The 24,813-nt window shown below is 48.9% G+C and overlaps 1 protein-coding gene across 3 annotated transcripts in view; it reads left to right on the top strand.

Annotated features, from left to right (window-relative positions):
* ADAM8 (ADAM metallopeptidase domain 8) overlaps nt 1-24,546 on the top strand; it is a 66,430-nt gene extending 41,884 nt beyond the window's left edge. The window contains exons 13-25 of one of the 3 annotated variants that reach the window (XM_090057735.1): nt 3,505-3,594; nt 4,912-5,107; nt 6,742-6,841; nt 7,384-7,567; nt 7,835-7,912; nt 9,170-9,254; nt 9,582-9,696; nt 13,227-13,419; nt 15,699-15,761; nt 16,759-16,842; nt 17,778-17,828; nt 19,858-19,983; nt 21,707-24,546. In XM_090057735.1, the coding sequence (XP_089913861.1) occupies nt 3,505-3,594; nt 4,912-5,107; nt 6,742-6,841; nt 7,384-7,567; nt 7,835-7,912; nt 9,170-9,254; nt 9,582-9,696; nt 13,227-13,419; nt 15,699-15,761; nt 16,759-16,842; nt 17,778-17,828; nt 19,858-19,983; nt 21,707-21,757 (1,416 nt within the window). In that variant the 3' untranslated portion in view covers nt 21,758-24,546. Of the gene's footprint in view, nt 1-3,504; nt 3,595-4,911; nt 5,108-6,741; nt 6,842-7,383; nt 7,568-7,834; nt 7,913-9,169; nt 9,255-9,581; nt 9,697-13,223; nt 13,420-15,698; nt 15,762-16,758; nt 16,843-17,777; nt 17,829-19,857; nt 19,984-21,706 lie in introns of all 3 variants that reach the window. The other 2 variants (XM_090057734.1, XM_090057737.1) reach the window with 2 other exon arrangements.
* Nucleotides 24,547-24,813: the final 267 nt, after the last annotated feature.

Genomic DNA, 24,813 nt, shown 5'->3' with positions numbered 1-24,813 from the left:
TTTTAAAAGTTGAAATTCTTCCATATGCTTGAGATCACTGGTCACACTCTTTGACTATTTCAGAGGAAGTAGCTAAAGCAAATACTTTGCTAGCAACTCTTCAGCTGAAAATGGTTTGTGAGAATTCACTGGGTAGGTCTGAGAAATCATTAAGAAATCTTTGGCAGCCTGAATTGATTAAAAAATGCTACATTATAGATGGACAAAAAGAACTGCCTACATAACAACTGTTATTCATGATAACTAGTTCAACAATCTGTAAAACTTGGAAATAGACTGTCATTTTTTAAAATTAATTTTAATATAATTTTAGCAGTAGTATACCTAGGAGAGGATCACATGTTCCTAGGGAATGGAGAATTGGATTGTAAAATTGTTTTACTGGGTATTTCACAGGGATTAGAGGATGCTCAACATATTAACAGGGTCACGATTGCAATGCCAGCTTTGTGGACAGAAGACACTTTTATCACAAATGTCTGTTTTCAGATGTGGGTTTTTTTGTGAATTAAGTATCCTTTGGACTGTAATTTCCATCATGTTTTTTAAATTCAAAGTTGAAAGGTGCTAGCATTCCATGTGGTCAAGGAAGAGTTAGCTCTGCATGGAAAGCAATGTATTTCACCAGCCAGGGGCAGGACCTTTGTCTATTTGCAGAAGTCTGTTTTAGAAGCCACCTGATTTTGAGTGTTAGAAAGCTACCTCATTCTTACACAGGCTGCCATTTTGCCTCCTAAAAGTACAGCCTGGACTCATTTTCCCCTCAGACTTGCCTCACAGGGGATCCTGCCTACCAGTAGCCTGAGTTTGTTAAACGTCTGCTTTTCTGAAGCCCAGTATTCCTATGCTGCTGCTCTCCTTCCTTCCTCCCTGTGGTAGGGCACTGTGTGTGCCTGCCACTTTAAGGGCCTGGAGCTGGCAGCCGCCAGATGCCTCATGAGGGCAGCCATTTTGGATTCAGGGCTGCCCATATATACGCAAGGCAGTTCTGTTGCTAGAGGCCAGGCAACAACATTACCTGGCTGGAGAGCTGCTGATATCATCTGGGGGTAAGGGAGGAGCTGTAGGGGATGGTAAGGAGGCTCCTGGTCCTCGGTATGACCTAAAATAGCACCCTGCTTGGAGTGGGTGGCCTGGTGGGGCTTCCAGTGGCACGGGAGCCCCCAGGAAATACCAGGCCAGTTACCACCCCACTGAAAGGTAGGTTGGGGTGCCTTAACCCCTAGCCCCCATGACTGGGTGGATTACCCCTTTGTTTGGAGGACCCAGAGGGTGGACCCTAGGAGAATGAGGAAAGGGCCATAGACTTGGGCCTGTCTGAGCTTCTCCTGACTGGCCCACGTTGGGGTCAGCACTGGAAGGGTTGAAGGGCCAGGGGACCACCGTGAGGGATGCCCAAGAGCTGAGGGCCTGGGGTCCTGACTGGCCTGGAGGTGGGCCAGGGCTAGTAGCTGAAGGTCCTGGTGGGGGGATCACATCCAAAGGGGAACCAGATCAGGGAGATATGTTGCTTGGTATGACGGTGGAAGAGGCTGCCTGAGGGGAGGAATCTAGGTGGGGTCCAATAGTAGGATTCTGGGGCCCAGAGGGGGGCCCGGTGATTATGTGAACATCGAAATGCCATCTGCGAGGCTTGGGCTGTGGTGTAAGGGAGGAATGGAGCTGCAGATAGTGCCCTCCAGCATCGGGCAGAAAATGGGCAGCCTCATGCTTAATTTACATCTTTATTAATCAATTAAGGTCAAGGTGTGGTGGGCGAGAAGGCGGGCAGTTAACCTGAGAACAGGTGGGCAGGCCACAGTTGGACCGGCCTTGAGAAGGCCCCCTGTTACACTCCCCTTAGGATCTTTGGGCACCTCTTTTCATGCCAGACATCTGCTCTGACGTGCTGATTAGCATGTATCAGAGCAGACTCGATTAATTGAGTCTGCTGGAGCATGTTAATTAACACGCTCCAGCAGCCTCTGCATCATGTCTATTTAGCATCCCACGTTTCACAATGGCGGCAGGGGTGCTGCAACTAAATCTAGTTGAACGAGCTTTAGTTCAAGTATCCCTGCCACCATTTTGAAGCATGGGGCACTGAATACACATGTGGTGGTTGAGAACCACTTTGATCTCAAAAGGTTGAGCCACTTTGTTAGTTGTTTTGAATCTGGGCTTTCCAGGTTCGCACTGAGATCCTTGAACTTCTGAGTCTGAAAATCAGTCCAGGGCAGCCAGTCTGTGAAGCACAAGACTACATTCCAGGCCTGAAGGTTAGCCAGTCTAGAGGAGCAACACAAAGTCATCAAAGTATTACAAAAAGGATGTTTTCCAGATGCTCCCACCAGGACATTATTGTGCTGTTTATCAGTTCACAGATGCCCCATTTGTGATGGTTTGGGGTCAGGGAGCGGGGTGCTAACGCACTACATTCTGTTCGTGTTGCTGCCTTCCTGGTGGGTCTGAGATTCTGTCATTCTACTTCTATAAAACAGGGAGAACAACACTTCTCCTGCACCAGAGAGCAAAAGTAGTATAGAAGACCTATGTGGAACTAGACTGTCCACATTTCCATAATCAAAAGTTAACCACAAACTTTTGTGTGAGTAGGAATATGGCATGAGTGTAATTAACACAGTGTATGACCAGCCACGGGCTATTCTCCTCCAGCAGGGGTCAGCAACATATAGCAAAGCTTGAGGCCTTTGCCTGTGCCCATGTCAGCTCCAGGGCTGGGAAGCAAGAAGCAGTGCCAGGGCTGAGCAGCTTTAAGCTGTGTCAGGGCTTCTGCTGCTTCTCCCTATTCCTTGCACTCCCATCCCTCTCTCCCAGCTCCAGTCCAACACAACCTGGGTGGTTTCAGGAGCACATCAGTGATATCCCTGCATCCTTATCAGATTCAGACAGCTGGGAGCTCTGCACACACTGCCACCTCTTCCTCCACCCCCCAGTTCCCTGGGTTGGAGTGCTTGGAGTGCAGGTACAGCTTCCAGCCACTGGGAAGTTGTGCCAGGGCCAGGCATCTGCAAACTGCATCTGTGCTGCTGCTACTTTTCCCACTCTCATCCAGGTGTGGTACAGGCAACATCCTGTGCTGGGGTGAGGCAACATCCTGCTATAGAGTGGTGAGAAGGGGCATGGGGAGAAGCAACAGCAGCATGGATCTAGTTTGCCAATACCTGGTCCTGGCACAGCTCCCTGCTGGCTGGAAGCTGTGCCTATGCCACAGCCAGGGAGAAGGGGGCTGGGGGAAGCAGCAGCAGTACACAGTCTGCATCCATGGCTATTGGGAACACACAAGGCCCTGTCTGACCAGACTTCTTTGCAATCAGCAGAAGTGAGGTAGTTGTGCCCCAGAGTGGCAATAGACATTGGGATGGATTCAAAACCCTTTTCCAGGCGATGCCCTTGATGGGTTTCAAAGTATTTTAGGAAGTGTGTTGGTCACTTGCTGTTTACTATGTTACTGCCATGCCTTTATATCCACTCCTTAATACCAATGTGATGTGTTTGTTTCAGGAATGCCAGGATCCCTGCTGCAATGCTACCACCTGCCAACTCAGCGAGGGAGCAGAGTGCGCTCATGGAGAATGCTGTCATCGGTGCAAGGTAGAACACAACTGCTAGCAGCTACCATGGGAGAGCACAGACACCTGACAAAGGCCTTATTCAGTTTGGGAAAAGGTGCAAAAAATGAGACAGGTCCATTCTTTTCTAGCAGTGAAAATACCCAACCCCAGGGGATACATTTCTCACATTTCATGGCTAATTCACAGTTTCAAAATGGGCTGTAAATGCTGAAAAACTGAACTTGCTAGAAGATCAGTTAAGAATTTGTACTGTGGATGGTTTGGGCTTGAGAGCAGGTGTGGGGCAGGACTAAATAGCAGTGCAGAAATACTCTGATGTATTCAGAGATCAGCAACCATGCCTGATTTCTCAAGTAATCCCTGACCAAGCCTGAAGAACCACTCTGAGGTCAGCTGATGCTTTTACATGGGTGGGTCTCAAAGTGTGCTAGTCGGTTTGCTAGTTTATTGGTTGACTTCTAGTTCTTTCAAGCTTTTTTGTCTGACCAGTGAGTATAACCTAGATAAATATAGGTTGATCAGCCCAACAGCATGGAGTAACTGGTGCAATCGATATAGGCTGTGTCAAATAAATATTTTTAATATGTTGTTGAATTTACAAGTTTGTCTCATAAAAAGAATTGTGCTCATCAAATTTTGAATTCTGAAAGGTCTTTGAATTAGTCCTGTTTGGTGTTCTGATTTAAAAAAAGATCACTGTACAAAATCAGCGTTGCCCTTATAAATGAGCTTAAAAAGTAAATTTAAATACCATATCACTGCCCTTTGTTTCTAGTGGGGTGACACAGGGCCCCAATCTGTTGTCAGATGTTTGGTAGTCAATATCGTTTTATACAGTCTGGAGGAAAATATAATGTAAGTTTTGATAAAGATTTTTGATGAGACAAAATCAGCAAAGTAATAAATAATGGTGGGGACAGGACAGTTATACAGATCAACCTAGATTTCCCTCAGGCCCAGCTTGCAGTCTGATCGTAAGTGAACATGTGTTCATTGGTTTCCTTTGTGCCTGAGAGAGGGCATCGGGGTGAGCCTGGACTAGCCTCAGTGACAGTTCACACTTGCATCAACACTTCTGTGGCTGCCTGAAGCCACCTGCCATGCTCTCAACTCCTTGCTTGCAGTGTAGGGGGGATTACTTAGGAAGTGTCATTTTCTAAAAAGAAGCCATTTTCTAGTGAAGGGAGCTCATAATCTAGGGTCAGCAGTGAAGCTGGAGTCAGCCCTTTTCACACTGACCAATCAGCAAGCCAAAAATCTATAAAGCAAGGACAGCCTAGTTCTGTTGGTCCTGGCTGACCTAGTTTTCCTTGGGGCCTTCCTTGTGTTTGCCAAGGTGAAGGCAGCTGGATTGATGTGCCGTACCAGCAAGAACAGCTGTGATCTACCTGAATACTGCACTGGCCATGAACCTGAGTGTCCAGAAGATGTCTTCCAAGAAAATGGCATCTCATGCCAGAATGGAAATGGCTACTGTTACAACGGGGCTTGTCCCTCACACATTGAGCACTGCCGCACAATCTGGGGTGCAGGTAATTCATCTTCCTTTGCACACTTCTTTAGTTCAGTGTTTGCAGACAGTGCTTTTGCTGAGAACTCCCGTGTAGTGCTGTGGGCAGCTGCCTAAGATGCATTACACATCTCCCTCACTGGCCACATACCTAACTGTGAATGGTCCTTGGCAGCCTGTTCACGGACATACTCTTACTAATAACCCAGCTGAACGCATGAGAATGGCAGTAGCTCAACACCTATTTACATCCAACTACCAATATAGTACTGAGAAACCTAAACTGGGCTCCCAGTTTCAAAGCCTTGGCTTCTCTTTGTTCTGGTCATGACTCCATGATAAGCATATGATGCCTGGTAGTTTATCCCTCAAGCATATTGTACTAGTACAGGCAGGTTGCCTCCTAAAGTAGAAGAAGTGTGCCTCCATCTGTACCTTGCTTTGGCTGGATAATTAACTCTGCTGAGTACCAGTGCCAGTTTTCTTGTCCCCAGGCTGATTAGCCTACCCAAAACACTGACTGGATGTGGCCACACTGATTCTGGTTTACAAGGCACACTACCCAGAAGAGTACAGCATGACTGAGATCACTGTTGCTAAGGATGATGCAGTTACTGTGTAGATTGAGGGTTAATACCATACAGTCCACAGAGCCATTGGTTTTTAGCCACAGAGCTGTGGGTCTTTGCCCACCCTGTGGTATAGCTGGGCAGGGTGAAAGGAGCTTTGCCTGTGCCATAGCTGGGTGGTGGGGAAAAGCAATGGCAGCAGCTGGGTCCGGCCCACCTCAGACCCAAGCCGGGTTGTTCCAGCCCATGACTCCAAAACCTCACCAACGACTGGGGTAGGCATAGCTTTACTTTTCCCACCACACAATGTGTTGAGTTTGGGTACCCAAGATCAGACACACACACAGGTTCACTGCCACTGCAGAAAAGTTTGGCCCTAACATGGCCTTAATGTTCACAGGCATGATTCAAGTTTGGAAGCTTGCTGGTGAGGATACTTGGGGGTCCCCATCTGAGGCTGCTCTGACCACTTGTTTCCACTGTCTGTGAGACAGGGCACTGCGGTGATCCTGGAGCAGCACCACTGACATGTTTCTGGGATTGGAGTATGCCTGTGGGCATAGGTGGCGGGGTCTGCTTAGCCTGCTGTAGTTTGAACCCACTCCAACAACTTAGGCAAGACCAAAATTCATAAAAAGCTTTGAGGTTTCAGATGGAAACACCATTCTCCAGCACTTACCTAATCACTGACAGAGCATACCTTGGGCTCAGAATTGCCTGGTGGCAATTTGTTAGGAAGGGGGGCATTTGGGAAGCCTACAGACACCTAGTCAATAGAGGGGGCAGTCAGGGGATGTGGTGGTACTGTGTGGGCAGTTTGGGGCTCAGGGATGTTTGGTGTGTTGAGAGGGGCTGATGGGGGAGGACAGTTTGGGGGTGGATGGTGTAACAAGAGGACTCTTAAGGGGACCTGGAGGTGCCTTGTAGGGGGAACCAGCAGGGTGTAAAGATGCTTGGTGGGGTGAGCCGTTGTGGGGCGTGCAGGCATCTAATGTGGGAAAGGACAGCTGATGGCCTAGAATAATTGGAGGCTGTGGAGGTCCTTTGTGTTACCCTCATGTAAGAGCCCTTTTCTGTGTTTCTCCAGCTGCCCAGGTGGCCCCTGATGTCTGCTTCAAGTACAACAGCCAGCAGAATCAGTACGTGCACTGTGTGACTGAGTCCGGGAAAAAACCCTGCCTCCCCGAGTAAGGAACTAAGCACTTAGTATCATGGGTGCATGTGACTTTGCTAGTATATGTGCTTACATGAGCAGACCTACCTTTGAGAGAGAGTGCGCATACTTATAGGTGCATGTGTTTTTGTGTGGATATTCATGGGTGGGCAAGCATTTGTGAGAGAGTGCATGTGTGTTCATACACATGTGTGAGCATGTATTCTTTCATGAGACAGAGCATACATACATGTAGAGTCTTCTGGGGTTTGAGTTTTCTGGAGTTCTAGTCCTTCGGTGTTTCAGGTGGTTGAAGCTCCAGCTCCCCTAAAGCTGTTTTCTTCCAGCCAGAGCTGGAGAGGCCTGCCTAAAGCATGCTATACAGTGTTTAGAGGTAACAATCAGTGACTTTCACCAGCACTCAACTCATCCTGTAGCTAAAGGCAGAACTGCTGTCCTAGGTATTGGCATTGATTGGAGGATGCAAGGCTCTAGTTTGCCCTGGTTGTGATATGCCATCCTTACAGTAGGAGGAGATCCCAACATACTCATTCCTTCCTTTGCTTTCTCTTTGAGGGATGTGAAGTGTGGCACACTGCACTGCATAAATGGGAATGATAACCCTACCATAGGAGGTGGCTTCCATACTTTGTTCTTTGGAGGGGTGACATGCAAAGCAGCAATCGCTAATGAGGATGAAAATGAAATGGTGACAAGCCTTGTAGTGGTGCCAACAGGCACCAAATGTGGAGAGGAAATGGTGAGTACACAGGGTGGGCTGATGTTTTTTTCCTTCTTTGGAGCTGCTAATGTCTGCTGGGCTTTGGGAACCTGGGGAAGGGTTTCCAAGGGACCTGCCAGAAAGGATGTGGAGGCAGACCTACAGCAAAGAGCTGAAGGAGTGGCAGAGCTGCTATCTGCACTGAGACTGCCCTATGCTTTTGTCAGGATGAAGCAGGTGGTGGGTAATGATTTCAAGGCAGGTCTTCACACAGGGTGCTGAAAATGTTGTGCCTTCTGGTTTCAGGTCTGCTATGCTGGGCGCTGTCAGAACCTCCTGATTTATGGTGCCAAAAACTGCTCTGCCAAATGCAACAATCATGGGGTATGTTCAGGCCATGATGCTGCATAGGCCCTGGGAAGTAGCGTTTTCCCTGGTTATGAGAGTCATACAGGGGGCTGGTGTGGCTTCCATTGCCATGATGCACTGGGCTTCCTCTGATGGAGCTGGAGCAAAATGAGGGACTGTTTTAGAAGCAGGATTCCCTGTAGGAGAGGGCCTGCTCTGTTCCATGCACATCCCCAGCACCTGCAAGAGGGTTAACAGAGGAGGTAAGTGAGGCTGATGAGGGGACTCTGCCTTGCATCCCCATGTGAGCCTGCAGCCCCTGGTTGAGCCTCTGCTATGGTAGTTAAGAAGCTGGTTGGCCTCCCTCAACCCTGTTCTGTGCTGAGGACAACTCCCTCCCTATCCTCCTTCTGTGCTCAGGCTGCAGAAATAACTAGTTACAGCACTAGAAGGGCAGTCCTCAACCAGAGTGGCACTGTCAAATTCAGAAAAGTTATGAAGGGTGCCTTGAGTATTAAAAGGGTCGAGAACGACTAGACTAAGGTGTCTTATTTTATGTTGTCCCTACCCACCATTCATTCCCACACAGCACGTGCTCACCAGGCAGCCACTGAGGGGCTGGGTAGAGTCTGTATGAAAACTGGTCCCTCCTCCCTGAAACAGTGTCCACTGCATTTTGCTTTTCTCAGCACATTCAACCTCAGAAAAGTCAGTCAGGGCACATATTCACTGTAGTCAGATGCCCCTGGGATTCCTAGGGTACATCGTGCCATGGAGGCACGTGGCTTAAGTTGGGTGGCAGCATTTTGTAGCACAGTTCAGAAGAATGTCCTGTTTCTGTTGTGAGAGGAGAGATGGTTCCAGAATAGAGTATTTGGGGAGTGCTGACAGATGCAGATGCGAGGCTATGGGATTGTCCCAAACTTGGAAGCAGGCCGGGGCTGAGTAGTAGCACTTGGGACAGAACAGCATCACAAGCTATAGCATTTCACACAGACAGGCACTGTCTGGGGTTCATTCCCCTGTGATACCAGGAAACATGGATCCTATTGTTTCAGTGTCTGGGTATTATTGGGTAGTAAATGTGATCCTGAGGCCAGGACAAAAGTGCAGTGCTAACCATAAGTCCAAATCTTCACTCTTGCTCAGGAGAGCCAGGTTGCTACTGGCTCTGATGGGTATGTGACTTGAGTAGGAGTTGTAGGATTGGGCCCAATACTACTGTTTGTGAAATGTGAACAGAAAGTCTGAGTTCCTGTACTTGGCCCCTAACCCTGCCAGATTTAATTTCAGGTTTGCAATCACAAGAGGGAATGCCACTGTGAGCCCGGCTGGGCACCACCCTACTGTGATCGAAAGCTGTCAGAGATTGCATCAGGTATGGCATGGGCTGCAGTTCCTGGGGAAGGGAGTGGGGGTACCAAGAGGATAGACCCATGGAAGGGAAAGGTAGGGCCCTAGAGAGGTTTTATGTCCTCTCTGTGAGACTGGACAGGCTGAACTACTCATTCCTGGGTGTGTGCTGGATAAACAAAGGCTTCTCCTTCTTCCCTAATTTCAGGGGTGTGCTCCTTCTTCTACAGTTTGCAGCATACTCTGGGCTTCCCAGCAAGAGCAGAGGAGGAATAAGCCAAAAACTGCAGAGCACCATGGTCACAGTAAAGAGATGACTCATATCCTGATCATATCCTCTCTGTTTCAACAGGCAGAAGTAGTATAATTGTTGCAGCCGTGCTGACAGTGGTGGTACTATTGGCTGTTCTGATTGTTGGAGGCCTAGTGTTTTTCAAAGGCCATGGGAAGAAATACTTCCAGAAGGGGTAAGACTTCCTGCTGCCCTATGCCCACCAGTGCACAGACCCCATGCAGGGAGCTAGCTTCTAGATTCAAAAGAACATTCAGCATCCAGAACCCAGGATGATATTCCGCACAGAATGCTTGGACAGACAGGTGGAAAGGCTGATTAGATATCACTGATTGACCTTTCCCACCAGGCTACTGGTATTAGTAGTTGTGCTCATTTTCAGATATTCAGCTGCTTATTTGAGCCCCAGAGACTAATATTCTCTGTTTCAGACAAGTGACCCTAAGCTGCCATACCTATGGGACCCCTCCAAGGTCTGAGGAGGAACACAGTCCTCTGTAACCATTCACTGTTTGACCTTTTGTGTGGCAACATCTGTCATTTACGGAGCCCCTGCTTGGTTTCTGATGAGTAACCAAGGGGTGAAAACCTCTATGACGAAATCTCCTGCACCAAGCCTCTCCAGATACTTGCTGTCCCCCTACAGACTCTCCTTTCCCATAGTCTCCACTTCTACCTCCTGTTGGTGGATGGTTACTGGATTGTTTCTAGGAAGAGACTGAGAAATACCATAATGTTATATCATACAGGACAGGCTATAAGCTATACAAGCACTGTGTCCAGGAGGACCCTGGAGCATAGGGTACCTGCAGGTACTCATGAATCCCCATCTGGTAGAAGCAGTTTTCAATGAAGCCAACCATGCTGGCCGATAAAAAGCAAGCACTCGTAGAGCAAACCATGTACTTCTCACACTCCATAGATTAGGCAAGTTCCAGCATGTCCTTACACTGCCGTCAGCATTGCCCAGTTACATGGACTTTTCCTGCCCACTGTGGTTTTGCCAATAGAGGGACAGGTGCAGGCAGACAGGTGCCCAGAACTGCTCTTTAGATAGGTAGGGGATAGATGGCAATCTCTAGGACAAGGGCTTGAGCTGGGTGTCAGCTCCAGAGTACATGCTGGATGTGTGCTTATTCACCCAAGGACTGAAAGCATTGTGGTGACACCTGTGACATATGTGAAAGGCCCTATCTGGGACTGAGGGCAAGGCAAATTAGGCTTCTCTGGGTATGAAAGCCCCTCTTTTGTGCTAGAAAGACCCAATGAAGAAGATCACTCACCCAACTTGAAAGGCCTGGTGGAGTATCTTTCCCACTAACTCTACAGAACTCAGTGGTGCTCTATTCTGGTATGCATTAAGGCTACTTGAGAGAAGCTAAGGGATCAGGAGCTATACCAGCCTCAGGTGGATAAACAGCATATGCTGTTTGAATATCTTATGTTCTTCTTCCACCTTGCTTCATTCTTCACCCAGCTTCTCAATGTGCAGCATGAACTGTGGTCATTGCAGAGGGACCAGAATGGTTGAATAGTGCCTCGGCATCATAGTGTTACAATGCACAAAGATAAGTTTTTAGGGTTTCACTGGATCAACAGATGGTAGTAATAAGTGTTCCCCTCCCATCACTATAAAAGTAGTAGCTCAATGGAGGGCATACCTGCTGCAGGACTGAGATTGTCTGATAAAGTCTCTTAGCACCCTTGGGCTGAACAGTGCCTAAGCATCTTCTGTGGTTCACAATACAGTCACAAGGTGACAAAGTCAAGATGTTCCATGAAAGAAGAGGCTTGGTGGTATATGTGCTTCTCTGGGTGCAGAAGCAGCAGAGAGATCAGGCAGTGTTCTGCAGATGCTGCTCTGACTGATCATCATATAACTCATGACAGACACACAAACAACTTGACAGCCCTTTCAGATACAAGCCTACTTGTGCAATTCTGTGACTTTTCTGCCGTAAGGTAAGTTTCTAGGAAGAGACTGAGAAGTCTCTTAATATCATACTCTGCAGGGCAGGACACAAGCCACACTGTGCCCTGCTACTGGGGACAGGCCCTGCATCCAGGTGTTGGGGATGGAATAGACTGGCATGTGATATAGCTGAAGGAGCTGTTACATGCAAAATCCTTAGGGCCTTTCCCCCCTAACCTGGAAAATCCACCTAAGTTTCTGCCTAAAGAGGGAAGATGGGAAAGGCAGTCAAAATAATGAGTCATTATGGAGCTTTGTGTGGAGGAAAATGATCAGATATCCCGTTACACAAATACTGCTGTCAGCAGTGACCTTGCTGGGTAAGAGTCAGTGGGAAAGAAAGGCTGTTTGCTGAATAATCCATTTTAACTTCCCTATTCTGCTGCTCTTTTCTTTCAAAATAATTTCTAAAAACAATCAGAAATTTAGGGCAGCCTGTAGCTCTTTCCTCAGAACCAGGCAAGTTCACTGTTGCAAAAAAGAACATGCTTCTGGCAGGAGTTGAGCTGGTATCATTACATCTGTCTCACTACACCCCCTATTGATGAGAAGCAGTATTCAAAGGGGCCAGAAAACAGAGTACGCTAAAGAAGAGGTTGCCAGCTAGGTGGTCAGACAGACAAACTGTTAGGTGATAATCACAGGTACCCAGGGTCAACAGTTCTCATAATTTAAAATAATATTTTCTTCTAAATATGTATGCAGACCTTAATACCCAATGGATTGCTTGAGCTGGGGTGACCTACATTTTGATTCTGCAGGCACTTGCATATATGCTTAACTTTAAGTATCTGTATACTCAGTAAGTTAGAGCTAAAGCTTTTAGCATATGCTAAAAGTCAGTGCACTGCTGAACTACAGCCTAATTCAGGAGAGTACGAAACTCAGCTTCCCATAACAGGTTAAAGTAGCAGAGCATCCCACTTAAAGGGGGAGAGCCACAGCTAGCGTCAAATATTCTACCTTTCCTGCAGTCAAGCTGTGAGCCTGATCCCCAGGCCTAAATGCTGCTGAACATTCCTTCCCCACTTCCAGCCAAGGGTCCTGACCCTGTATACAGATGTGGAAAGTGAGACACAGAAACGGGATGTGAAGGCCAGTTAGAAACAGAGCCAGGAATAGATCACCATCCTGCTTTTCTAGATCAGAGATTCCTTCCACTTGAGGTAGTTTAACAGAAAACCAAGCTGTTCCTTGCAGCTGAATTTGAGTTGCTATAGGAAACTTTCACTGTGACATATATGGACTTGGGAAAGCCTGATCTTTGGCTACTCCAGGACACTAAGGATGTGCTGATTTACACCAGCAATGGTTCTAAGCCAGCTTGGTCTTATTCCCAGCCCTCTCACCATGCTGGCAAAACTGATGGATTCAGTCACATTAACAATTTTGAGTCTGTGTGAGTTGCACTTCAAACCTCACACAGCTCTCAGCCTTGGCACTACACACCAGTATGCCACAAGATCTCCTTGCCTCCCTCTTCTGATACCTCAGATGAAATGAAAGGCCAGGTTTCAGAGGCTGCCAAATGGCTGGTTTATTCTCTTGAGCAGGGCAGCAGAAGGACTCAGGTAAAGAGTCAATAAGCATAGATACTCTGCACCTTGCTGTTCATATGCCATCATAGACATTCAGGCTGAACACAACCTATCGGAGAAGGAGAGGCCTTTTCCTCAAGGTGAATTGGTGACAATCTGATTGATTTTGTGGTGTGGTTGTGTCTGTTTCAGAAGAGTTGTAACCAACACCAACACTCCTGCTGGACTCTCTAACCCCTTGTTTCAAGAGAGCTACAGTAACGGAAACACAGGGAATGCCCTGCAGAGACCTGGCATTGGCAAGCCAAACTTGATTGCCACAACGTTGGACCTGAAGGGCTCCAAGTCTGTGCAGGTCCCAGTAGGTCCCAGCTGGCCAGCACCGGAGGTAGGTGAGGCAGAGGCTGCCTGACCTATGCATTAGGATGGTAGCTTTTATGTATGGAGAGTGTGATAAGGGAATTCTGATGGAGCTCTGGAGAGATTCTGGACTCCCAGCACCATTAACCTGCCAGAATGTTGTAAAAAGGAACTCATTGTTCTCCACAGCATCTTTTTATAAGCTATTCAGTGGACCTTGATGAGCAGGGATCTAGGTTTTCTGTTTGCCACAGTAAAATGTGGTAAAATGCAGATGTTCTCATTTTAAGAAACACCCACCCTGGCCCTTGCCCCACTCCCTTCCTCACTGCAGGCACCTTGATCTGCCCCCCATGGCCCTTCCCTTCCCCCTCACCTTCCACCACAACAGACTTACCAGCTGGACACTGCTCTTCAAGCTGTTGGGCTGCATATAAGAAATTGGATTGGTATCAGCCAATATGCCTCTTTAAAAATTGGCTATTGGTATCGGCCCCACAAATCTCTGTTGGTGCACCCCTAGTATACAGCAATATAAATGGTTAAGAACCTGTTTGCACAGAGCTGGAGAGGGTCTGAAACAGGATCCTGAGCAGGATCCTGGTCATACCCAGTTCACTGTCCCTTTCAATATTTGTTCTCTGCCACTGTGTAACACAGGATGCTGGGCTAGATGGATCTATGGTCTGATGTAGTAAATGGTGATTCTTATACTGTTCTTATGACTCTAAGTGATTGGAAAGAGTGTCTGGGGAGAGGCTGGGCTTGTACCTCCTACATGCCTAGGCACTTAGCTGCTTCAGTTGGAGCAAGAATTTCTTAGTGGACTCATGTCCAGCTGTTTTATACAACCCTTTGTAAGCTGGGTATAGGCCCAAAGCCACCCATATTGGCATATAACAACCCAGGCTGGTGCTTCCTCATGACTCAGAGTTTATATGTGCTGTATAAGTTTGCCAGGTTAAAACTGGAAAACCAGATCTTACTGGGGAAGTATATAACTTTCCTTCAATCCCAGAGTACATGCGCTAGTCTGAGCAGGAACAGGTCTCCAGCTTGGGAAGGGAAAATACCAGGAACTGGATTAGCCACTGTACCATGCATGGTTCTTGCTGCATCCTGGCTGGGGCATTGTATTTTGCCTGCAGTTCTGGTCTTAGATGTGGGAAGGTCACTGCTTAGCAGCAGAGTGCATGACCACCCCCTTCACTTTAAATCCCAGGGCTCACAGTGATTTATGGCCAGCCCTGCATGTGTTGCAATGAGCATGTGTCTGAGTGAAGAGTGGGAGCCTCAAGGCTGCACCTGAGCCTTGTCTATAGGGAGAAGGGTTACTGTGTACCTCAGTCTACATATATGTGTAGACAAGGTATGTGGACCATGAACAAGGTGCATCTGGCCTGCTTCACAGGGAATTGAAACAGGACTAGGATAGATGGATCCTGCTCTGCTATGCTCTGCTCAGTCAGCTCTTTAGACCAGTCTTTCTGGGTGAATGGTTGTCTTCAGTAACCTCAGTCTGCCACTGATGTGCTCTTTCCCTAATGGAAGAATGATGAAGAATCAACCTGTAGAGCTGGCCCTGGATATTTTGCATCCCTAAGAAATTAATTTGCCCCTCTCACCAGCATTCACAGTGTTAATTGCACCAACCAGTCAGAACCTCTTATCACTAATGAGTTCTGGAAATACCATCCTTCCAGTTCTGCTACCTTGGATAACTTCCTAGTCTGCCAACAGGATGAATAGGCCCTTTTTACCTATTCTAGAATGGAGGCTTCTGGGGCACAAATAGCTCTGTATGGCTCCATTCACCCAGAGTTCTCCATTCAGGAAGGCAGGTATGCTCTCCATTTGTCATGCCCTTGCAGGGGGAGGTTCCTGGCTCCTTGCATTTTTCCTGGGTTGCCCAGGAAGGCTCGTCTCCATAGCTCTGCCAGTCATACATGTCAGGAGAAAATATCTGGGGGGCTGGGGGCAGTGCATGACAATGTGGAGCATGCCTCCGGACTCCTCGCTTCTCCCTCCTGCACTGCCGCAGGGTGGCTGTACGCAGCAGAGGAGCGCATGGTGAGGACACTGTGGTGGTGGGGCATCGTAGTGGTATGAATGGAGCTGAGTTTGAGGGGGCTAAGCCCTGTTAGCCATGGCTTTCCGCTGCCTATGCTTCCAGCGATGAGGGTGAGTGAAGTGTCTCTCTCCCTGGATGTAGAAGACCCTCTCATTCAGACATTCTGCAGAGGGAGGGGATTCTGCTCTGGGCAACAGGATGCTAACAACACTTTTAACTTCTGTTTTCCTCCCTAGCCTCCTGCATTAGCTGCCAGTGCCCACCTGAGACCTCCAGTTCCTCCAGCCAAACCCACACAGGTAGTCAACTCATCCAGGCCCCTCCTGTCCTTGGGCCCTGTAGACTTTGCTGTTAAGACTCCTGAGATGGCAACAATTACTTTTTTTTAGTAGGAGTTGGTAAAACAACCCTCAGGGTAGTGGGATCAGTATAGAGGCTAGTAGGGACTGCTACTGATGTGGTGACCCTGGTTGATTCAGTTAATCAGCTTTCTGTTCCTGCCCTGAAATCTGGCTGTCAGGAAGATGCCTGCACTCTGTACTATCAGGACACATCAATGGAGTGATAGTTAACCAGTGCAGAAGCACCTCTACAGATACTGCTTAACTCTTATGCCTTGGTTGACTGGGGACTGGGTCTGAGCACTGAAGCACAAGAATCTGTGTAATGCCGCTAAGTATGCAAGGGAGCTAGTGCAATGGTAAACCCTGGTGTGGAATAAAGGCAAATCCACACTGGGGAACTTAGCTCAAGAGCTGGACAGCACTTGATCCTAGTGTGGACAATAGCCTTCCATCCTGTTCATGTGGGCTGTACCAAAATAACCAGACCGGAATAATGGTTCTAGAAGAGCTAATTCAAGACATTTCTGTGTAGCCAAGCCCCTAATGGCTGAGTGTGCTGGAAGTCAGCAGGTGAAGTCACTGGCTTGGATCATCTGCCATTCCAGTCACTGCTGGCAACTCGGTCCTACAGAAAGGCCACAGCTTCCTTGCAGCAGCTTTGGGTGGTTGTAACCAGTGGGCTGTGAGGCAGTTGAAGGTATGCTCTTCAGCTTGCCCTGCCTTTGCTAAAGCAAGGCTCTGGGATGTCTTAGTTAAGGATTTCTGCTACTAGGCTTTCCACAGTTAATCATTTGAGTAAGTGACTGAAGAGTTGCTCTCTCTTTCAAAGCACAGCTTGGGCTTAAGTGTGGGTGTGCCAGACTAGAACACTTACTGGATGCACACAATATTTTTATTTGAACAAGAAAGAGAAACTTAGTCTCCTTCTTTACTTCATTTTCATGTGAATTAGGGAGCAGATAAACTGTGTATGGCACCTCCCATCCCAACCTCTACAAAGCCTAGACCAGCTCACAGTGAGGTGAAGCAGCTTAAGGTAAGACTTTGGTGTGTGGGGTTGTGTGTGTGTGTGTGTGTGTGCGTGCGCGTGCATATGCATGAGTACAAACATGAGAGAGATTGTGTCTCTTGTGTGCTTGCTCTTCAGGAAATCCTATGAGCAGTGCCATGCAGACTCCATGGTGCTGGCTGAAGGTAGATTGCCACTAATCACTCCTATTTTCAATAAAAAATATTCTTAAAAAACCCCAAAATACAACCCTCCAGGACTGATGGTGTTCCCCTTGGGGTCTAACCCTAATGATGGCATTTAGAAGGCTTGAAGCAAGATCACCCTGCCAGTTTCAAGCTATTCAAGCATAGACAAAAAGGTTATCTCTTGCTAAGCAAACAGAACAGCTTTTATGTTGTGATCCTTCAGCACCTGATGTTTGGCTTTTAAACCTGGTCCAGCACTGTGGTAGGGACTAGCACCTCAGTATTGGTGACTGAATCAACAGCTCAGGCCATCCAGCAAAAACAACCGAAACTGCAGCCACAGCACCATTCCTTGTGGGCAAAGGGAGAGCAGAAAATATTGGGGACTTTCTGAGTAGGGACTCTCAGCTCTTCTTTACTGGGGAATCTCCACTCAGCTCCAGATATGACTTTCCCTCAGTATGGGGCCAATCCCTGTTTGGTTCCTGGGCAGGCACCCACAGAACAACTGCTATCCTCTTGCTGTGATTTAATTTTGAATTAAATCGTCAACAAAATTCCCTTGTTTGTAAGGAATGTGCCAGATGCCACTCTGGGCCATTGGGCTGTACCTCACTGATCTGTGGCTAATCTTAAAGTTACAGCTCTTTTTGTACCCATGAGGGATATTGCTAAACCACATTGACCGGGAAGGTGCAGGCTCCTTTTCACCAGCCCAGAGCGTATGAGAAGGGTTTGGGGTCTGTTTACTGATTCTTTATTCTCTATAATTAGGTGAAGCCAGATCCACCAAGCAGACCACTCCCAGAGCTGAAAAGCAAACAGGTAACATCTTAGCTGCCGATCCCATCCGTAGGCCTCTGGCTCCAGTTCCCTGGGGCTCTACCCACCAGAATATCTGGTTGCACTTCACAATGACCCCCACATGTAAGACAGATCTCAGAGCACAAAAGGCCATAGAGCCCCTTCTGACCTTGAGACTCAGACTCCAGTGCTAGAGACTGAGGGACTTAGGGTGGGCTCTGGGTTGGGCTGCAGAGGATGCATCTCTGGATGCTTTTAAAGCAGTGTTTGTCAAACTCTTGACAACACCTCGGGCACACTTCTTCTGAATTAAAATTGGCAGCACACTTCACCCTTACACCTTTACCCTTACCCTTTACCCTTACACCTGCCTCTGCTGTGGCAGTGGGGCCCAGAGCCCAGCTCCCTTTCCACCATGGGTGGCACAGCCAGAGTGAAACCTGTTGGGGTGGGGGGTGGGTGTGGGCTGGCCGCTGTGGGCTCAGGCTCTCTGCTCTACTGGGTGGGACTTGGTGCGGCAGGGCAGAGTGGGGCTGGGCAGGAAATTTTGTTGCTGCTGCTCAGTGAGCCACACTGTCATGGAGAGGCACCCCCTGCCCGCCTGGCAGCAGTGAGAGACACAACTCCATGCTGCCACCTCTGCTGCTGCTCAGGCCGGGGGTACCTTGCCTTGGCAGTGCTGAGCTCACGGTGGCAGCATCAAGCTTCCCTGCACCGTTTTGCCCTGCTGCACCACATCTCTCCCCCTGGGCTGTGAGGCAGGGCAGCACGGTGGGGAGCCTGCAGCAGGTAGCCCACTCCCACCCTTGCTGCATGCACAGATCTGCCCCCCACAGCATTCCAGATGAGTCACCTGTAGTCACCTGTAATCACCTGAGTCACCCCATCCCACTTCCCACCTGGGCCCTGTGGCCACGTGTTCCAGCCCCAGGCCCCAAGCTTCACACACTGTCCAGCCTGGGCAGTAGCCCCAGCCCCAGCCCTGCCCAACTCCTTCCCTCCCTATGGGAGCCTCAATTCCTCCCCACCCACCAACCCATCACCAGATTTACCTGTGGGAGCTGCTCTCTAGGCTGCCTGGTGGCGGTTGTACATGTGTATGTGCACACATGCACATGGCACCCACTGCCTGATCGCCTTCCTCCTGATCCCCCTAGGCCCTTGCAGGCTAGAACTCTTCCAGCCTGCAAGGGGAAACCCACTGTTTGCTGTGATTCTCTCATTTAAAAAAGAAAATCTGGGGGTTTTCTCTTTAAAATGAGACAATCCAGGTTTTTCTCCTTAAAATGAGAAAATTTGGGTTTTACCACATTTTTCCATGGTGAACGGAAAACCCGGATCCCTGTATATAATATTCCATTCCCCCACCAGAGGAAATCATGCCAGTCCTGAGATGTACTGTTAAAAATGACACCCACAGAAAGAACTGCTCTACTCTTCTACTGTCTGCCCATTCCCTACTGTCTGGTTTGTACCTCGGAGGCAAGGGCAGCCCGCACTGCTGAGGCTGTTCGTGCAGGGTCTTACACGCCTGGAGACCATCCCTGTGGCCCCTCATGCTGGCTCTGGGTACCAGGGAAGGAATGGAGGGGAATAGCCAGACTGCAAAGCACAGCTGTATGCATCCATCCATCCATCCACTGTCTCCTTGCAGCAGAGTGCACTGCTGGGAGTGTGGGGGGAGCTGGCATAGGGGCTGGCTGGTGGTGAAGGGCAGAGGAAGGCAAAAGCAGCGGCATTTCCTAGAGGAGCAACTACAGATACTGCTGGGGTAGTTTAGGCAGGCACAGGGTGCTGAACAGGGGAGGAGAGCATTTAGCTCCTCACATAGGGGATCTCACAGCACACTTCTGTCACTCTCACAGCACATTAGTACCGTGGCACACCCTTTGGGAATCACTGTTTTAAGATGTACACAGGGAGCTATTGCCCTGCTTAGTAAGAAGGGCTGCTGCTGGTTTGTGCAAATAATTCAGAGAACAAGCATTGAATACAAAGTGCTTATAAATTTCCAGATTAAGTGATGCTCTTCGTCTTGCCTATTTGACAGTTCAAAGAAGCAAATCAACCTGGCTGGACTTTGGCGGGTGACCAGACACCATCCTCGCCATCTCTACCCATTCCCCCAGCCAAGCCTGCAGCCCTCAAATTTCAGCCTAGCCAGCACCAGCCTCAGGTGAGTCACTTCCTGCATGGGCGCAGGCAGAACTCATATTTTTCAAGTGATCTAGCCCCTGAAACCTCACTACATCCATGTCTTAACACAGTGCACAGCTGCAGAGTGCTTTTAAAATGGCCAGTCATGCAAAAGATTAACCTTGGTTAAATCAGGTATTACATTAGGGCGCTCAAAAACAGAGCATCTTAGGGGATTTGTGTTCCCTCCGGGGTTAATTTTTCACTTGGGGGCAGAGCTGGGCTGCAGTTGGCAGAGCTGGGCTGCAGCTACCAGCCCAGCCCCACCCCCCAGGCTGTCACGGGGAGGGAGAGGGAAGGACAGGAAGCTCCTTAATGGGCAAAGTAGAGGCGGGGGGTGGGGAACAGGTCCCACTCGCCTTGCGCCTCCCATCCCCAGCTACCTTGGCTGGGTTATTGGGAGGAGCCAGGTCAAGCCCAGGAGGCAAGGGGGCTCCATTCCCCCCTTCCCTCTCAGAGCTCCTGGCTGCTGAATGGCCAGAGCTGAGGGGGATGGGGAGGGGAATGGGGCCCCCTCTCATTGAGTCCCCTCCCCAGATACCTTGGCTACAGTATTGGAGGGAGCTTGATCATGGCCATGAGGCATTTCTCCACTCCCCTCATCCCCCTCAGCCCTGGACATTGAGCAGATGGGAGCTTTGGAGTAGCTGGAGAGGGGGGCGGGGTGGCATGAGACAAGGAGGCCCTGTTCCCCACCCTCTCCCCCTCAGCTCTCGCCATTCAGCAGCTGGGACCTCCCTTTCCTCCCACTCCCCCTTCCCCTTCCCCTTTCCCTCCTCCTTCCCCCCTCTCTTGCTGACAGCCCCAGAGGCTGGGCAGAGGAGCTGTTTGGCAGCCTCCTGGGTTAGGTAGATGTTGGGTTAGGCGCAGGGTGGCTTACGTAAAGCGCCATGAGTTAGAACAGGGTCTTAATGTCTGTCTGCACCCTGAGTTTTGTTACAGGTACCAGGGAGAAGAGGGGCTCTCTTTTCTCATCCAGGTTCTGTGCTTTGCATTCACAGCTTGATACATCTAGAAGCTTTTTCTCTCAACTTGTCCCAAACCCTATAACAGCTAGCATGTTGTTCCTTTGGGCAGCTCTATCTCTCCTCGGCAGTGATGCCAAGATAGCTGCCAAGAAACAAGCTGTACCCACTCTCTCTCACACTGTATATGCCACTTGCTGAAAAATGTTGTGTGGCTGCTTTCTGATGCATGCAAATAGATGTAGTAGGAGGGTAGTAAAACACTGGAACAAGTTACCCAGAGAGGTTGTGGAAGCTCCATCCGTGGAGGTTTTTAAGACATGCTAGACAAAGCTTTGGCTGGAATGATCTAGTTGGGAATGGTCCTGGTTTGAGCAGGGGGTTGGACTAGAAGGCCCTAATTTTCTATGATTGTTTGTACTCTGGCTCCCTTTCTCAGGCATGCTCCTGAGCAGTGCTAGGCTTGCCCCCCACTCCAGTGATGCCTGTACTGCAGCTTGTCAGTGTTTACAGCAGGAGGAAGTGGGTGGGGCTTGTTTTTTAGCTGTGGTCTGTACCACAACCTGGGAACAATGTGGACATACATTTTGTTTCTTATGTGCACACATTTTCCTTCCTCTTTTCCTTCTCCCTATATAAGTAAGGGCTCTGGGAAGGGCTGTCTGTGACAGGAGTGTGTGTGCCAGGAGCTGCAGAAGCTTCAGTCCTTGCCATGGCTTCTTTTCATCTATTTTGCAGAAGGGAGTCTCTCCAAAAGTTGCACTGAAACCTCCTGCTACCCAGAGATGACGCAGACTGCACTAACTATGAAATGAGAAGAGTTTCTGGCTCCAGAGCTTTGTGTGAGATGATTGAACATATCTGCTTCTAGCTTCAGTGGTACTTGAATTGCTTGCGGAGTCTTCCTTCAAGGTCTTGAGTGTTTACATGAAATGTTTGACTGAGTCGTGCCTTAACTTGGATCCTGTAGCTTTATATATAATTCACCAGTGGAAGGACATCTGGCAGCTGTTCAGACACCAGCACGGGGCCTACAGCCATACAAACAGGGAAGCATTTACAAGCTGGACAAAAGTAGAGTGCAGGGAACCTCCCAAACATCCCAAAAGGAGAGGAAAGTTTGTTTTGAATCCATAGATACCTCTGCTCTCTCCTGCACAGGCGTGACTGGGAAGCCAGCTACAGTTGCAGCTCTGACTTCGATTCTGGATGTGGTCTGTAGCTGTGTGACCTGTACCTCTCTGTCCCACGGGCTGCCAAGAGCACATGTCTCAGCATGAAATGCTTTAGGTCCCTTTGGGTTGCTGGAACAGGGCATGCTGGAAACTTCAGTCTCTGCTGGCTGCACCCTGCTATGCCTTAAGTCATTGTTTTGTGGCTCTCAGGTCTTTGGCATAGCAAATATGCCCCCAGAGCAGCCTTTGCTCCCTCCTCTTGGTTCACCCCCTTCTGTACACAGGCCTTTCTTGCAGGGGGAGAGTCTGACACTATTACAGCCTCCTAATTCACAGACAGGACCTTCTTAGCCCTTTCAGTGACCATCTTCTCAGCACCTGGGGATCCAAACCCAGTCACACAGGTTTGAGGGCAAAGGCGTATCAGGAACCCCCAACTCATCTCCTAGCCTCTTCTTATTACTCTCCAGGGTACATTTCCTTCCTAGAAGCAAAGTGTGGCTAGCCAGGCCAGAAGCCATGGCCTCTCAACCATCAGCTCCTGAACATTTGGCTGCACTGCAAAACAGGCAAAGCAGGACAGGAGGAACAAGGCTTTTAACTGGAGCAGGCTGCAGTGGTGCTACTGTATGAGAAGCTCCTATACTTTGGCAGCGTGGAGGTCTAATCTACACAAAGCTGGTTTTAGACACTTTTTCCAACACAGATTTTCAGACCAGCTGGCTGCAGTGAGCAGGAAGGTTCAGCTGATGATTTTCTTCAGGGCATTAGCTAGCCTGGTACAGAGCTCAGGAACATGACAGCCAGGGGGCAGGACTGTGGGGAGTTCCCTGAAATAGCCTGCTGGTGCCATTAAAAATCTGTGCTCAATAAATAAAACAGTCATATCCACCTGGGCTGTCTCACTCTCCCCTGGGGTTTCAGCAGGACTGAAGCTGTTTGTTTGTTCTGATCTTTAGGAAGCCACAAATGATCATTTAAGTTATTGTTGAAGTTACTATTCTGTCTGAAAAACATTCCTGGATTTTTTTACTATGGCTGTTAATTTATGATCTTCAATGTGATGTTTTCAGTTGGTATGGCCGTACATCAGATATCTCATTTGATATTATTTCAGTTGAAGGCTTTTGTAAAAATAAAAACTAAAGGTCATCTCAGTCTGCGTCAGTTTCCATATGGCAGATGGGATGAGTCCGTGCCATTACAGGATCCCTGTGCAAAGCTGATGCAGCCCTTAGCACAGAGGTAGGCAAAATGTTGCCTGCGGGCCAGATGCGACCCACCAGGTCCAGCCTGTGAGGCCCCTGTGAAAATTTAGACAATTAATATTTGTCTGCCCCTGACTCGAATCTAGCTGCTGGCTGAGAGCCTGCAGAGGGTTCCCCTAGCACCGGCCCCTCCTCCCTGCCAGGCTGCACAGTTTTCAGAACGGAGGAGGGGAAAGGAGCAGAGCGAGCGTCTTCTAAGGGTTCCTCAGCCAGCACCGGAGGCTGGAGTGGATGAACTGAAGGGGGGGAGATCCAGCGCACCTGCCCCGCCCTCCAGTCCGGGCTGAAAAGCCCCCAGACTGAATTCCTTCGGCTTCCTTTCCCCCCTCCCATTTTGAAAACGGCTTGAAGCTGGCAGGCAGAGCAGACAAAAGTTACAGAATATGTTTTGAAACATTTTCATCCGATTTTTAAAGAAAGATTTTCACTCAATTGGCCATTTTTTAAGCTGTCTGCAGCTGTACACTTGTGTTTGGTCGCAGTTATAAACTGCTTTCTGTGGCCAGATTGGGCAATAATTGTCACTTTTGTCTGTCCCAGTTTCAGTAAGCTTATTCCTGGCCTGTGACCTGAAATGAGAGGAACTCAGGGAGATAAAAGCTCAGCCCTGAACAAGCATAGGTAGTCAATACCTGATTCCTTGAAGAGAGCTGCAGGGAAGCTGAAAGCCTAGAGAGATGTTTGTAGTGTGCAGAGATCTGAGATGGGGTATAAGATTATGTTCGAGACTGGTGGGTTGATGTTTGTGTTTTCTGCTTGAGTACCATATTTATTCAAATCTAAGATGAGGTTTTTTCCCTCAGTCAGCATGGGGAAGAAGGGGGAAGCCCCTCATTTTAGATTGTATGGTGGAGGGATGGGGAGGAAGAGGGGTAGGTGGCTGCTGTGGCTCTAAATCTGGCCCTGAGCCTGGGTTGGGGGGCCAGAGTCAGACTCACGGTAGCTGCCTGCTCCACACCTCCGGCTCTGTTTGCTCTCTGCAGCTCAGGATGGGTTCCCTCCTAGGCATGGAGTACAGGGACACTATCCCCTGCCTGGCCAACCAGCAGCACTGCCACTGGTGCGTTACCCAGCAAGGGCAATGCTTCCCCAGACTGTGCTCTGTGACCTGGTAGGAAATAGAGCCAGAGCAGAATCTGACAGTAAGGGAGGAGGGGAAGGGAGCAGAGATTGTGCGGATCTGGGGGTTGGGGGTATGGATGGCAAGGGGGCAGGAAGGCTACAGGGGAAAGAAGTAGGGGGACAGAGGGCAAGGGAGCTGCTTGACCCCTCCAGCCACTGCTTTACCTGCTGTAGCACTGGGGGGAAGGGGGAAGAACGGGTAGCAAATTCAAGACAACCCTCTCATAATTAGATTCTATACCAGGATAATGACAGCAAATGTATACATTTTCCATATATA

Source organism: Crocodylus siamensis, chromosome 7 (genome assembly GCF_052110815.1).
Source record: "Crocodylus siamensis isolate JL-2025a chromosome 7, ASM5211081v1, whole genome shotgun sequence".
Classification (NCBI taxonomy): domain Eukaryota; kingdom Metazoa; phylum Chordata; order Crocodylia; family Crocodylidae; genus Crocodylus; species Crocodylus siamensis.
This window is presented reverse-complemented; position numbering and strand designations above follow the sequence as displayed.